General features: G+C 41.0%; 1 protein-coding gene across 5 annotated transcripts in view; it reads left to right on the forward strand.

The window, feature by feature from the left end:
• The window catches only part of PTCH1 (patched 1), a 69,690-nt gene that overhangs the window by 18,816 nt on the left and 35,571 nt on the right, over positions 1–15,303 (forward strand). For 4 of the 5 annotated variants that reach the window (XM_075410757.1, XM_075410756.1, XM_075410758.1 and 1 more), the window contains exons 3-8: positions 9,285–9,474; positions 10,826–10,895; positions 11,008–11,099; positions 12,566–12,764; positions 13,387–13,508; positions 14,800–14,947. In XM_075410757.1, coding sequence (XP_075266872.1) covers positions 9,285–9,474; positions 10,826–10,895; positions 11,008–11,099; positions 12,566–12,764; positions 13,387–13,508; positions 14,800–14,947 — 821 coding nt within the window. Of the gene's footprint in view, positions 1–9,284; positions 9,475–10,825; positions 10,896–11,007; positions 11,104–12,565; positions 12,765–13,386; positions 13,509–14,799; positions 14,948–15,303 lie in introns of those variants that run through there. The other variant, XM_075410760.1, reaches the window with a different exon arrangement.

Here is a 15,303-nt window from a genome sequence, read left to right on the forward strand (position 1 = left end):
CTCTCAGAGTATCCGACGGGAATCTCTGACTGCATCCTGCACGACGTGAAATGCGCTCTTCGCTGCGTGGTGTGAATAGCGGGGAAAGTAAGAAAAATGGGCCTCCTGACAGATGCAGCACTGTCTTGGGAGCTGGTGGCCAGTAAGAAATATCGAGGTGGGGGGAGCCGTGACAGGCACCAGGTTCGGTGCTGGGGGGAGTGCTGACCTGACCTGATTGTGTCCAGCAGTGAGAGCAGTTCTGCTTCAGTGCAAAGCCATTCAGAAGGGAGCTGCTTAGGCAACAACAGATGGTACAGCAAGCAGCTGGTAGGGAATACTTGAAAGAAACTACCCTGGTTCATAACGTGTTCATTCCGTTCATTTTTCTGTATGTTAGTTTTGCCGTCCCCTAGAAGTGCCTTTCAGGAAGTGGTGTCGCCTAAAAGGTTCTGGATGAAGAGTTTTTTCATTGCTGTTTGCTGCTCCTTTAAAAAAGTTGCATTCAGATTTTGTGCTGCTCCGTGTACAGATGAAATTTGTGCTATCCCAGGAGTACAGATGAAAAGACTTAAAAATGCTGCTTTTAACCACACAGGAAAACAATTACATATTTGAGGAAAGGGCACTGAGAGGTTAAATGAAAAGCTGGGCCTAGAGGAAAGCTGACTGCTGTGGAACAACACAGCAAATTGTTTTTAACATATTACCCAGCAGAAGCTCTATTCAAGTTAAACTAACTTAAAACAATTATATTCAGCTGTTTTGAAATCCACAGGTTTAGACCTTGAAGCCCCTAACATACCCTTCTCAGCAGAACTCCTGGAAACGTAGTCACTTTCATGTACAGTTGAGGACTTTGGCCTGCTATGAAGTGCGCTCAAACGTTTTCTTAAATTACAAAAAAAAAAAAAATTCAGCTTTGCTCCTCAGCAGGTGTAAACTCTTACATGACCATAAAATGTTGCAGAGTTGCTATAATCTGTATTAGCTGCCTATCCTTACGGTAGGCTGTCTCCTGGATATCTAGGAAAAAGCAGAGCCTGCAGGCCTTAAATCCTTTGCCCCTTCAGCCAGAAAATATGGTAGTTGGGCTTCTCCACCAAAAGCTGTGGCTTAGCTCTGAATTGAAGGGACCGTGTCTTTGGAAGAAAGGGTAGTTTGCTCTCCATGTCCATTCATTCCTCAGTCTCTTTGTTGGGATGGTCAACAAGGATGCCAATTATGGTGGTGGTTTTCTATAATATGGACACCTGCCCACTAGGAGATGGACTGAGACCACCAACTCATTTCACATAAGCCAGCAAACAGCTGTCAGATGGTAAACAACTTGTGGTCACTATTGTTCCTGGCTGGATTAGGTCCAGTGACCCAGAGGTGAACAGCTCATATCCTGTTACCAAGGACATGTGTCACAGCTCGGTAAACAGCTACTGCATTTTGTATTTAATTGGAAAGTTTGAATTCCAAGTAACAGTTTCGTGTATTACTGTACATTTCAAAGCTGCTTGCGTGGTTTTTGTTTTTGTTTTATTTTTTCAGCTTGTACTGTTCCATTTGTTCATTTAGGTTTGGGGTTTTTTTACTGCACTTCTCAAGTTTTTCAACCCAGAGAGGCACCAAGCAAGAAATGCATCAAAAAAAAAGTCTATTTATTTTTCTTTTAGCAATCTGTCTGTTTTACCCAATTAGAAATAATATTTTTCTGCCAACGGGCAATACAGATGCACACATGTAAAAATCAGCTTTCATCTGTTTTCTAGAAAGAAAAGGTTTTTGGCTCCTAAAATTGCAGGGAAGGTTTCCCACTACAAGCAGAGGCAGCTGTTGTTGGGCTGTCTTCCTGAGTATGCAGACAGCTTTGTGTCCTTGTCACAGCTCTAAACTTTGTCAAACTGTGACAGAATGAAAAGCCATCTTTGATGTGTGTTTTTATTTTTGCTATTCATAATCATGTCAGCATTAATGAAATTTGTAACAGCATCACTGGAGTCATCCCCAGCATGTGTGAAGAGTAACTTAACTCATATCATATGATGGCTTGGGAGATAAAAAGAAGCCTTTTGAAGTGCTTCGTTGTTTGGGATTTTTTTTGTAACTTTTTTGCATTTGTAGGCCACAGTCTTTTTATCTTTGCTTTTTCTTTCTTTTTCTTTTTTAAGCAAAACCAAAGAATGTAGTGTTGCCTAACTCTCTGTGTGACAGAAGTGGTTGAGATGGTCACATTACTTCTAGAATTCCCTAGAAGCTGATGGTGCTAAAGAGAGATTTGAAGTCAGTTAAATCTTCACATTGGGGTGTGGTGATACTCTAGACAGATGGTGTCCTTTTCTTGGACATTACAGTGGGGGCGAAGTGTGGAGTGTCCACCTGGGCAGGGAGATGCTACGGTGCAGGCTGTCTTAATCTGGGCAGGCGCAATTGTTGATATTCCATGTGAGCCGTACAAACGCAGATGTATTCATCAAAGTAAATGCGGTGTGTGCGAGAAAACCTAGACACAGTGTGCAATTTCTGACGGCCTGTAGTCCAGTGCTGGCATAAATCATGTCTAATTACAGGATAAAGATGATAATTTTTCATTGAGCTGGTGCACAGCCCGGTGAATGACCATGTAATCTCTGTAAGACGCTGATTGCTTACCACCATGTTCTAGCTCTTGTAAACTCATCGTTCCTCAATGAATCTTTTTTTTTTTTTTGTTAGCTCAATTTAAGTCACTCCCTAAGAAGTATTTATTTTGCATAGTTAAATAAATGAGCAGAAAAAAACCATTGCAGGTAGCCAAAACTTTTTTATAATGTAATCCTGATGGGTTTGTGAGACCCATCTCTAACATCGTTAGAATATCAGATACGTCAAATACATTATAATATCTTGCAGTCAGTAGTTAATAAATTCAGAGATCAGCCATGTAAACCAATAGCAGCTCTGACTCCAGAAGTAGACAGCATTTTAAAAGTTTGAAGAAGTGGATATGCCAACTAGTGCCATTTCTTATGCTGACTAAACTTGAATTTCAAGGAAAGTGTTTTGCGCTTCCTCCTAGCGAACAGTTTTACCCCTCTGCTCTGCCAGTCAGGCCTAGAGAGCAATAATTCTGAGGAATTATCTGCCGTCTTCCCTGCTCTTCTGTCAGGATGCTAACTAATAGTGTCTCTGTGCAGAAAAACTGTATTCTGTTGCTGACAAAGAGCAGCACAGACAAGCTCAAACATCCGAGAAAATGCAAAGACAACTCCCTAGAGAGCAACAGGAAGCTTTAAATCAAAAGACCATTATTTTTCTCTGCCCAGTAAGAGCCAGGGTGATCTTAGTGTCTGCCAGAGAACTTCAGCTCTTTATCTCAGCTTCTGTATAGGAGATTTCAGTCCTGTGTGAGTAGTGCTTGGCTGCTGTGTTTTGCTGTTGTGAAGTCTGTGCTCCTTTATCAGTGAAAATGGAAACTGTCATTGGTGTCATTAGGTGCTGCCTTCTGCTGTGTGGCAGGTGTGAACACTTCTAATCCTGGTACGCAGTTAGGACAGGGAGGCAAAGCTGTGGCTGGCTGGCTAATCTGCATATCGTCGTAGTGGACTGAAACTAGTTTAATTTCTTAGTTTTTGAGTAGTGCCTGTGTACACCTGTAATAGAGATGCACACAGGAACAAGCACATGGAGAGACTACATGACGGAGTAGAAGGAAGCCCTTCACAGCAGTCAAAGTTGAGGGAGATAGGCTATGTGGGCTGCCAGGGAGAGAGGAATGAAGGTGAAGACCCTTCCTGGTTCCCATCCAGGCAGGGAGAAGGTACTGAAGGGAGAAAAGGGAAGGTGCCCGCAGCTTTCCCCGGCGCTCACCTGGGCTGGGGCGCACTGTGCGGCGGGGTCCATCTGGTCTCCTTGCAAGTCTGGGCCCTGCTTATCTTTGCACTCTGCTGCTTTTTGGGTTGGTTGGTAAAGGTTGAGTCTCAGGTGAACACACAGGGATATTCTTCTCAGCCTTTCCTTTTATATGGTTACTGAGTCATGAAGGGTTTTTATTTTCTATTTGTCTCTGGTTCCTTTTGTGGTGATAACAGGTACGGGAAATTGCAGAGGTTGCCTGCTTTGGCTATTGCTCAGGCCATAATGTAAGAATTGTAAGGGGTGCTGATGTACACGTCTGATTTATCAAAAAGGGTCGACATCTTTTGGAGGGATGAAATGAAAACATTGTTTGTGTGAGGTGTCTGTGACTGTTAGAGATGTGATTTTATTGCTCTTATGTGTCACTGTCCAGTGGTTGGGCTGGATTGCTCTAATGCTACACATTTACAGTCCCAGAAAAGTGAAAAATGGTGTTGCTGAAACAAAGCAGAAATGCATCTGCCTCCCCGCAAGTGCTCAAGTGGAAACAACTCAAGGCCCATAGTCTTCAGGAGAGAGGTTCTCCAGAAAATTTTGCTCTCTTCACACATCTCAAGCTTGTCACAGAAGAACTTAGGCTCCAGACTAGTAGGTGTTTCTGGAAATCTTAGCTTTTCTCAGAGTCTGTCCTCCACATTGGTAGGCAAACATTTTTATCCGAAGTATTTGACTCTCAGGAATGTTCTTTTTTAGACAGAGCTTGCTCTGAACTAAGCTACTTGTTGCACAGTTGTGCACAAGGTAGCTATTGAATGGTTAATAGAGGTAGTGTTCATGTCTGAAAAAAACCCCAAAACCTCAGGCTGTATGATGCAATTCCAGTAACCTGAAATGGAACATTGTAAGATATTCTGAAAAAAGAAATATTTCATGCCTTTTGAGCAACAGGACAGTAAATTAACAAGCAGTGATTTTTTTGCGAACACTCATGGCTTAATTTAGGATCAATCTCTTAGTGCATCAGAGGTTAAACTTACTCCTGAGACTTCTCGGTGTGGAACGGGCTGCAGTTTCCCAGTGTTGGATTCCAGAGTTCTTTATAAGCTCGTTAATGCAATGCCATGTAAATGTTGAATGCTAATTGTGAGAAAGGTGTAGGTAAGACTGTGGCATTCGCAGTGGAAATGAGCACGTGAGCTGAATGACCCAGTAACTTCGAAATTGTTAGCAAGTCAGGGGAAGGAAATTTGTCAGAAATTGTGCCAATGAAAACAAACACAGTTTCACTCCTAATGTCATTGGAGGGTGCATCAGTGTTGTGCAAATGTACACTAGATGCAAGCAGTTTTGTTTTTCTGGGTGCTTCTCGCTTAAGATGCACCAAAGCATTTTAATGTGTGATGAGTGAAGCACTGGGACTGTGACCCCAGTGCTTGGTAGTGGGATCTAGGGCCTTTCACCTGTAGGTCATGGGTTCAGGTCTGCCTCAGGTTAAGGATGACTAAAACTTGTTACCACCTGACAGCTGTTCATTGCTCTTGGAGGAGAGAGGCACGGTGGTCCTTACACAGTTCTTAGCAGCCCAGCATCCATACTGACAGTTACTGCTTTCTTTAGGCTCTTCAGAAGGGTAGAGAATTCAGTACCTTGATCAGCTTCCACTCAGGTTGGTGGGGAGGTTCGGGAGGAGCAGCGGTGTGTTTCATGGTATGGGATGCTGACTTGCTCAAGGAAAATCTCCCATGTTCTGGTTAAAGAGCTTAGAGGGAAGCCTGTGGGTATCAGGGACGGGGGAAAGGGGGAAAGACACTTTCCTCTTATCTGGAAAAAACAAGTTTTTAACAAGAACTAATACTCAGCAACAAAGATGCTGTCAGTAAAACTGTCCCAAGTTGAACATGGGCCTTCAAGCACATTCATGAGAATGAGAAACTGATAGATTAAGTGAAAAATGGTGCCAGGACACTGGTTTTATTACTTTGTTGTGATTTTTTGTTTCTTTTTTTTTTTAGTTCGTTAGCTAAATTGTACAGCTGGCTGAGTACCTCATTTCTAGTAGGCAGACACCCAGAATCTGATGACACTGCTGGAAGGATAGTGCTGCATTGTGTTACTACTGACGATGAGACAATGTACCGATCTGTTATTTAAATCAGCTTTTTGGCTTGTGGGAATCTGTGCCACCAATTCAGCCAGCTAGGCACTACATCACAAGGAATCATGTAATAAAGGACTCGAATGCCATCAAGTGGCTTTTGATATGTTGAAGAAGAAGAGTGATGTGTGGATTTTGTCACCAGGATATTAAAGTGAAATAGTTCTGTCTGTGATATGGAATAAAATGGGAAGTAGTGGTACTGTGTGCCATATATACAATTGAAGTCAGTAGCATTCTGAGTGCAGTATGTTGTTGTCATCGAGTACAAGAAAAGAGTCCATAAATGAAAACCACAGAACACCACCATTTTGTTCATTGGTTGTATTTTCCATTACATCATTTGTCCCATAGTGTGGAAGTCCTATGATGACTATAATCCTTGGGGGTTTTTTTTGTTGCAAGTGTAAGGAATGACTTTCTGCAGAGTGTAAAGTGTTGAGTGTAGTGTTGTGCATCTTCAGCACAATGAGGCCAGAGGCTTCAGGTACATTTCAGTGACATTTTCAGTGGTTTCCCTCATAGGTTTTTGCACCAGCTGTGAATAGTCTGAGGGGAAAAAAAAAAGGCAACAAGAGGGCTTGATGTAAAAAAAGTGCAATTCAGCTGATTGTGGTGGTTGCAGAGGCTTAAGATCTCTGGCTGTGGCAGCCTCCGGTGATCTTTGCAAACTTTCAATAAAAATAAATGAAAATGCAACTGGTAAAAATTTCTTAGTGTTTTTTTTTTTTCCTTCCCTTTTGGTCTTTATTACTTCTAATATGTTGAAAAGCCACTGATGTATCCACTTGGTTCTGATCTGTCTGTATGTTTTCACGTAATCTGACTTCAGTACTCTGAATTTTCCTCTGCAATCTGCATTTATCATTTCTTTGTACCTGGGTCTTACATTGTATAAAGTATCTACATTTGCCTGTGGAGTTAGCTTTACTCTGTTTGGATGAGGAAATGTACATAACAGATCCGTCAAAGAAATAATTAAATGGTGTAATGCCTTAAGAGGAGTGCAGAGCAGATCTGCTGCTGGGTTTTGGAGCACACACCCGCCTTCTTGGGTGGTTTTGCTATTCCTGTTTGGAATGTTAAAAGGGGAAAAAACCAGCTTCTGTTCTGATGACTGACTTGTGTTATGCAATTTTGATTAGCTAAATGTGCCCTGTTTAGTGAAGTTAATGTGGTTTGACAGGACCTCGATTAGAAGGCGATCATTTCTGTTGATAGTAAACAGTTGGCCACTTTCAGCAGAGATAGGAATGCCACCCTTTGTCTTGCATGAAGTATGATTTGTTGGTTCAAGTCCCGGTTAAATTCAGAACGAAAGCGTGGGTGGAACAGGAGAGAATATAGTACCAGGAGTAGAAGTTTACGGTAGACTCCCCAGTCCTCGTAAAACTGGGGCTGTATTGTCTTGGCTGGCATTGAGACACAAAAGATGGAGGGAGACCTTTTGTCTTTGGAAGCACTTGCAGTGTGAAGGACTGCAAAAGAAAGCACTGGTTCCAAGATACACAGATTAGGATAACTCTGCTGCTTACCCACATGCTATATTCCTGTAAGATGAAGTAAAATGTGTTAGCATATCATAGACTACTGGTTGGTGGAGAAAGACGGCAGTGAGCATGAACACGAGCCTGATGAGTGAAAGTATTTTTAGAGTTTAATTCTTGATTAGAAATTAACAACGGCTTTTTGTTACCATGCGTGTGCAGTCTCAATGATTGTATGTTCTCTCACTGTACTAAGAGGGATGTTAAGAAGTTGTAAAGGGACTCTAGGTAAAGAAGCTGTACTTTGATTTTTATTTTTCTCTTGCTGTTACTTGGTGTGAAGGAGGTAATGCCACATGTGATACGCTGAAAAAATGGAGCGTGTTGTGGAAACATTTATTTCTTCAAAGAATTATTGACCTAGAAATGAAGCAATGCTTCATGCCAGACTGACTGTATGATTTAATTGTTGAGGGTCTCATTCTGACAGCTTTGTCTATGCAGGGGCCCAGCTTCTTGCCTGGTGGTCCGTTTAGCCCCAGGGGGGTTACGGGTGGGTTGAGGGCCCAAGCAATTGAGAAAGTACATCCCTGTTCAGTCTTGGGAATGTCATCTCCCACACTGCCAACTGGTTACAGATCAGTCTTCCGTTATGCGGCCTAGGAAGAGATAGATGCACATGCCTAATTTCTGTTCACACTGCTGTAGAACTAAACCTTGGCAGTATTTCAGATCACCAGTGCCAAGCTGACTAGGACTTAAAAAAATGTAACAAATTAGACCAGGTCTGTAGCCTGGATTTAGCAGAGCAGTAAAGGTAATAAATTGTGAGGCATGGAAACAACATGTTGGTGATATTCTTGTCCTCATCATCCGGCTGTGGTCTTGATTCAGCTAATGGGCTGAATTAATTGACCCCACCTCCCACATGCATTTGCTAGAGAGGCTACAGGGGAAGTTCTATAAAGTATATGAACTCTAGCTGAGTGCTTTTTTTGTAAGACGGAAGATAACTTTCCATTCTTACGTAATATTTTCTGGCAAGGCAAATTGAATATGGCTCCCTCTAGAGCCTGTCAACTTTGCAGTCTCTGCATTTTTCTTTATTCTTTCCTTTTCCCACCATGTTTTAATATGGAGCACACTGTTGAGCTCATGTGGGTTTAGAAACAGATGTTGCACGCGAATCATTGCCTGCATCACAGCGTGTTATGCAGGTACTGGACCACTGGGGTAGGTTAGCTGTAGACAGTCCTTTCTGCCAGACTCGAAACTGCATCTCTTTATGTGAACTTGTTATTTTTTCTTTTTTATTTAAGGTTCAAAGAAGTACTCATGCTCACTTACTCTTTCCCTCCTCCCTTTTTTTTAACTGAAGAGAAACATTCTCGTTCTGCCTTTGCCAAATTATTTAGGAGCAGAGTGTAAATTAAAGCCATTTATCTTGAAATGTGCTATTGGACCAGACTGTTTGTACAAGTGTAAGAAATTGTAACATAGTATTTGGTCTGGTCTGCAAGGAAAAGGTTTTTATTTTTTCTTTCTTCTTTGAATTTTTGCATATGGGGTATTGGTTATAATGTAGAAAAAAACTGTTTGAGGCTCCAGTTTATGCATCAATGTTTTAGTGTGGTAGAGGCAATGGTATTTTAATTAGGAATATGGTTTTTCTTGCAGTGTTACTGAAATAAAGTTGTTACTAGTTGTAGAGTTACACTGTGATTGGTTTTAGTCCATGCACATGACCAAGTTTTTCTGACTGGAAAGTGCTCGTCAGGTGAATCCAGGATCAGCAGTTACTGGCTAATGCAAAGCTGTTGATATTTATCCATCAGTTGGTGGACGAGTGAGTCGGGAGTTGAATTACACGCGGCAGAAGATTGGAGAAGAGGCCATGTTTAACCCCCAGCTCATGATCCAGACTCCACAGGAAGATGGTGCTAACGTACTAACAACAGAAGCACTCCGGCAGCACCTTGACTCTGCGCTTCAGGCCAGCAGAGTACATGTCTATATGTACAACAGGTAAGGAGAAAAGCAAAAGTTTTCTTGGTCATCTGTAACAGCTAAAAAGTAGGCACTTGCTTCCCTCCCTGTGTTTTCAGATGGTTAAGAGCCTTTCACTTAGGACTGGGTTTTGATTTTTGGTGTTGGACTTGATGATCTTAGAGGTCTTTTCCAACCTTAATGATTCTGTGATTCTATGATTTGAATGCCAGTGGTTTCTGATACTTGACATTGTGGCATGGTAGCAGTGACCAGTTGGCTTTTAACAAATAAGAGGGGGTGAGTGGTGGTGGAAGAGATTCTGAGAGTCTACCCCTATGAGCAGTGCTATAGTATCCAGCATGTGTCTTCCTGAAGGAGTGATGCCTGTCCTCTTAAGCACAGGCCCTGTGGATGGGATTCCTAGCATTGAAAATCCTTCCATATTAGAGTTGAATTCACTCACTGACACCATCATGAGGTACATAATGGCTGTGAACAGCAGCACAAGTTACTGTCCTTCCAATAGTTTGGATATCAGGGGAAATGCAGATGTGTGAGAAATGGCAGTGGGTGGAATAATAGCTGTTTAAGAACATAGACATAATAGTGTTGGCCTTCAGAGTGTCTGTGTGTACATACTGATGGTTGGGAGCTGTGTGTTGCCCAACAAAAAAATAATCAAGGTGCACCTTAGGAAGGTACCGGCTTTGGGCTAGTGAGATGTCTCCCTGAAAAGTGGTTCCTCCAGGGTTGCTGCTTACATGTTGATGTGCCATGGGGTGCTGCTTGCGAGGCGTGCGTGAAGCCCTGTGTCTTCCAGCAAACCTCAGCACATCTAGCTGATGTTTCAGTGAACTAATGCCGAGGCTCCAATTGTCTTTTACTCTGCCTTGTCTAAGGCGTTAGAGGTCATGGCAGTGGAAGTTGTAACACAGGTGAAAAAGGAGGGCAGAAAGCATAGTGTTTTCTCCTGCATGTGTGGGTCAGCTGGGAATATTGTAGGCCTCTGAGCTGGAACTGGCTTCTCTCTCATTTGTGTCACTGAGTGATACTTTAAGTGACAAGCATTCTCATTTATACAGAGATGGATTTCTGTCCCTTAAACATGTATTGACTAGCCTCTTCATCCAAAGGCAGCTTCATTACTTTTAATGAGTTCTACAGAGAATGTGAGAATCTAATCTGTAACTACAAAAAGAAAGGCCTTTCATTTTTTTGTGAGGTGTAGTATATCTATGCTGAATAATATTTACCTTTCTCAATGAATTGCTGCTTGAGGCCAATCAGTATGTGTATATGATTGCAATTTTAGATGTCCGTTACATTTAAAAACAACTTTTCAGTAATTGTGCAACAAAAAAGTATTTTTTCTTTGCATTTCTTACAGACAGTGGAAATTGGAACATTTGTGTTACAAATCAGGAGAACTCATCACAGAAGCAGGTTACATGGACCAGGTATGCGTAGCAGGCATGGAGTTATAAGATTTCTATATTCTCATGATTCAGTTTGTGCTGCTTTGATTATATTCTAGTATAATTGTGTTTTTCCTCTTTTTGATTTTGACAGATCATAGAATATCTTTATCCTTGCTTAATTATCACTCCTTTGGACTGCTTCTGGGAGGGAGCAAAGCTACAGTCAGGAACTGCATATCTATTGTAAGCATGTTGTTATAACTTTCTGGTCTGACTGCTTTTAATTGTATGTGTATGATTTTTCGGTTGCATTCCCATTGTTTATTCAGATTCTCGTTCAATAGAAAAACAAAATGATAAAGTGTAGTGTTTCTACAGAAAATACGCATGGCTTTTATTTTTCATTGAACGAAGATTTTCCCGTTTCTAAGGCATGACTTGTAGGCATCAATTTAAGCCCTATGTTATTTTTCCCATTCTGCTAGGATGCAAAATAAAATGTAAGTTCTGAACTGAAGCTTTAAGAATTTTATGCCTTTTTTTCCTCCCCTTGAAAGAAACTTGTTGTTGGTGGGGTTTTTTTAATGTTGTTTTGGTTTGTTTTCTTTTATTTTGGTTTTTTTTTTCCCTCCATAAAATACAAAAGCATTGATTGGCTGGGAATTTTATTCCTAAGAAAGTGTCTTGGGTTAGATCTCAGGTCCTCCTAAGGAATAAATAACAAATCCTTTGCTTATGAGATCATTGAAGAAACCATATAGTATCTTTTATAGGTGGTTTCTCACAGTTTACAAGTGTGATATTATATGCCCTGAGTCCTTTAAAGAGTTAATTGTTAATCTGTGAAGGCATTTTCTGTTAATTATGCAAGAGTTAGCATTTGAGTTATTGTTTCTGTCCTGGTTTGCATGTGTCTGTAAAAGAAATTTGCAATGGTCATCTCCTAACCTTTAGTGTACAGTTTTAGATGGGGAAATAAGGGGGTTTGTGTTTTCTGGTTGGGAGCTTCAGAATAATGATTTAAGCCTGGTTAAGCAGATACAGTGTGGTTTGAACCACAGAACAGGGCAGCCAAAAGCCTTTCTAGTCTGTCAACATCACAAATTCAGAAGTGCGGAGTTGGAGACGTGACAGTGATAGTGGTGACAGCCATCGTAGCAGGAAAGCTTGATGGTTGATAGCCAAGCTGCCAGGGCATTTGAAGGAGCACGGTATTGTTGCAGATTAACAAAGATCAGCTATATTGATTGATTACATTTGCAAGATGATTATTAGACTACTGAGAAGTAATCTGATACTGTGAGAAAGGCTTTCACTCCTCAGCCCCCTCTCTTCTTTCCCTCTCCCCTCCCCCCCTACTTCTTTGAAACAGCAGTTGGCTGCTTTTTTGGTATTTAGGTGCTTGATGATTTGTTTTGCTTTGCTTCTAAATGAAAGTATTTTTAACCTGTGAGTATTCCGTTTTATACAATAACTTTGTAAGAACTGAGTATTTTTGTTAAAATTACGACTGGACTGCAAGAAGAGTACATAGACAAATCTATTTAAAAATGCCTTACAATTTATGAAACAACCTTCCCAGAAAAGGTTTTACCTTGTAACAGAAACTGACTCAATTATTTGTGCAAATACAATTTTGAGACATGTATTTGTTTCAGTACTTCTTTTGTCTTTTTGTGTGTGTCATTTTCTCCTGGTTTCTCCTGCAGAGGGAAGCCTCCTTTGCAGTGGACCAACTTTGACCCGTTAGAATTCTTGGAAGAGTTAAAGAAAATAAACTACCAAGTAGAGAGCTGGGAAGAAATGCTGAATAAAGCAGAGGTTGGTCATGGTTATATGGATCGACCCTGCCTGAATCCTGCTGATCCCGATTGCCCAATCACAGCTCCCAATAAAAATTCCACCAAAGTAAGTTTGCTTGTCCTTGTGCCTGTCTTTTCAAGGGAGTCTGAGGTCAGGAAGGAGGTCAGAAAGAGTAGGAGAAGGTACTTTTTTCTTCCAAGCAATAGAAGTTTGTATTCTGGCGTGATGTCATTTTTCTGTTCTATGCGGTGTGCTGTTAGCCCACAGTCACGAACTTTCCCTTGTTCTGTGGTGTAATGCTTAATGCCACGTGTTTAGCGTGAGAGTTCAGTTCTCTGCTACTGACTGGGTGTGGCAACGCAGAGATGCGGCATTTCGGCAAACCAGATGCCTCAGACAGATATAGCCACTGCCGCTATACACTCATACCATGCAGAAGAGTCTTCCTTCAGGTAGCACCAGTTGTTGATTTTTGTAAAGAATTTGAAATTGTGGGCCTCAATTTTGTATATTCTTTTATCAGTCACATCAGGCTTTGGAGAAATTACTGTCTAGTCAACAGGTATCTGGCTGATGTGTTCAACTCATTTGATGAACACATTTCTCTTTGTAGACCTCCTAGATTGTGCTTAATATCTGTTATCCTAGTACACTGGGTGTTGAATTAGGTCATGAGTTTGTCTGAAGTTATGAAACTGATTAATTGATTCTTTATAACTTTTTCTAGCCTCTTGATGTAGCCCTTGTTTTGAGTGGTGGATGCTATGGACTGTCAAGAAAATACATGCATTGGCAGGAGGAGTTGATTATAGGTGGTACTGTCAAGAACAGTTCTGGTAAACTTGTCAGGTAAAGACATGTTTAAAGAAAATTTCAAAGTTTTTCTTTGTTAGAGTTTGGGTTTTTTGGCGCAGAGGGAGGACCATGCAAAATCTATTGCCCTTCATATGTATTATGAATCCCACTTTAGGAGGACATACCTCAAGAGAAGAGAATTTAAGACAGTGATTGGGAAGTTGTTTAAATTTAAGGGGGTGTCACTGCTTCCAACTTCTAATCTCAGAATGGTAGTGTACATCACTCAGAAATAAAGCTTTCTCCTGGCAACTTTGTTGTTGTGTGTATAAAGCGTTGAACAGTGTTTGAAGCACTGAAGACCTTTGATTGTGTTTTGAAATACAATCACAGGAAAAAGGGGAAAAAATAATTCAGATAATGTGCTCTCTCAGTTGACTTCTCAGAATTCCAAAATCTCCACTGAACTTTTTGTTCAGGTTCAATATAGAGCAGAGTCTATGTCCCTACAGCCTGAATACAATTTTGAGTGATAAAACAAACCTTTGTTTCAGACTTCTTGAGGAAGTCATGGAGCACTAGACTTTGGGGGAGGAAAAAACTGTGAAATAGAACTGTTCTGAAAAATGTAGGCCATACTAAACTGAATGAAGCATTATTCTTCTTTATTTAATACCGACTACTTTTCCTAGAAATTTTAACATTAATTTTGACTTTTGTACATTCACGCTAAACATTGGTAAGTCTTTCAACAAGTATCCAAAGAATATATTTTTAGTGAAAAGTAAAATAGTTCCTTAAGCTTCTCAAATTGTTGAGTACAGTTGTATACTGTGGAAATTCAGGATGGATAGTTACTGCCATTGCGTACTCTTTGCAGCTTGTCAGGCAATGGATTTTTAATCTGGCATTTCTCTCTAAGGGATGAAAAACACCAAGGTCTTCAACTGACAAATTGCCAACAGCATTTACAAGGTCTCATAGAAGTAACTAACTCTTCCTGCAGCATCCTTACAGTAATCTATCAGGCATGATCTTTGTAACTGATTTGTAGGGTTACATTCTTTGCTCCTGAAACTGATCCTATTGAAAATAAAGGCAAAACTCTCATTAACTTCAGTGAAACCAGATTTAGCCTCAACACTGCATAGACCAGTACAGCTGCACTAAATACACGGTAGAATAATTACGATCAGTTCAGTTCTTAAAGAAACGTGCCCTATAAAATCAGGAGTTCAAGCAAGCTCCTGTTAGGGTCTCGTTTGGGATTTGATGGCATGAAAATGATTTCCTGAAAATGCTCATTTTATGCCTTTTCCTCCTCTGTCTTCTCTCCACATCACAGTGCCCAGGCTTTGCAAACCATGTTTCAGTTAATGACTCCTAAGCAAATGTATGAGCACTTCAAGGGGTATGAATATGTTTCACATATCAACTGGAACGAAGATAAGGCAGCGGCAATTCTGGAAGCATGGCAGAGGATGTATGTTGAGGTAAAATTGAAAATAACCTAGATATCATACTGTAAAGTCCTGTTGAGATCCACTCCCTGCCGTCATGGCTTTTTACAGTATTTCTTCAAGGAAGATGCTTAAACCAGAACTGAGTCATTTCCTCCCAATTTTTAAGCTCCCGAATTAAGAAGCTGCTTGGTTATTCACATGTGAGAAGCCATGAATGCTTTGCTCTGTCGGGGACGTTTTTGCTTTGCTAGGGCTGAGAAATAACCAAAGAGCTAGCTGGAATTTAAAAGCTTTTTGGTTGGCGTGGTTATTCTGAAGGTGTCTGGAAAACATTAGTCAGCCACGGTCTGCTCTCCCAGCGGCAGCCCCGGTGGGGAGGCTGTGTG

The sequence above is a fragment of the Opisthocomus hoazin genome, chromosome Z (genome assembly GCF_030867145.1).
Source record: "Opisthocomus hoazin isolate bOpiHoa1 chromosome Z, bOpiHoa1.hap1, whole genome shotgun sequence".
NCBI classification, from domain to species: domain Eukaryota; kingdom Metazoa; phylum Chordata; class Aves; order Opisthocomiformes; family Opisthocomidae; genus Opisthocomus; species Opisthocomus hoazin.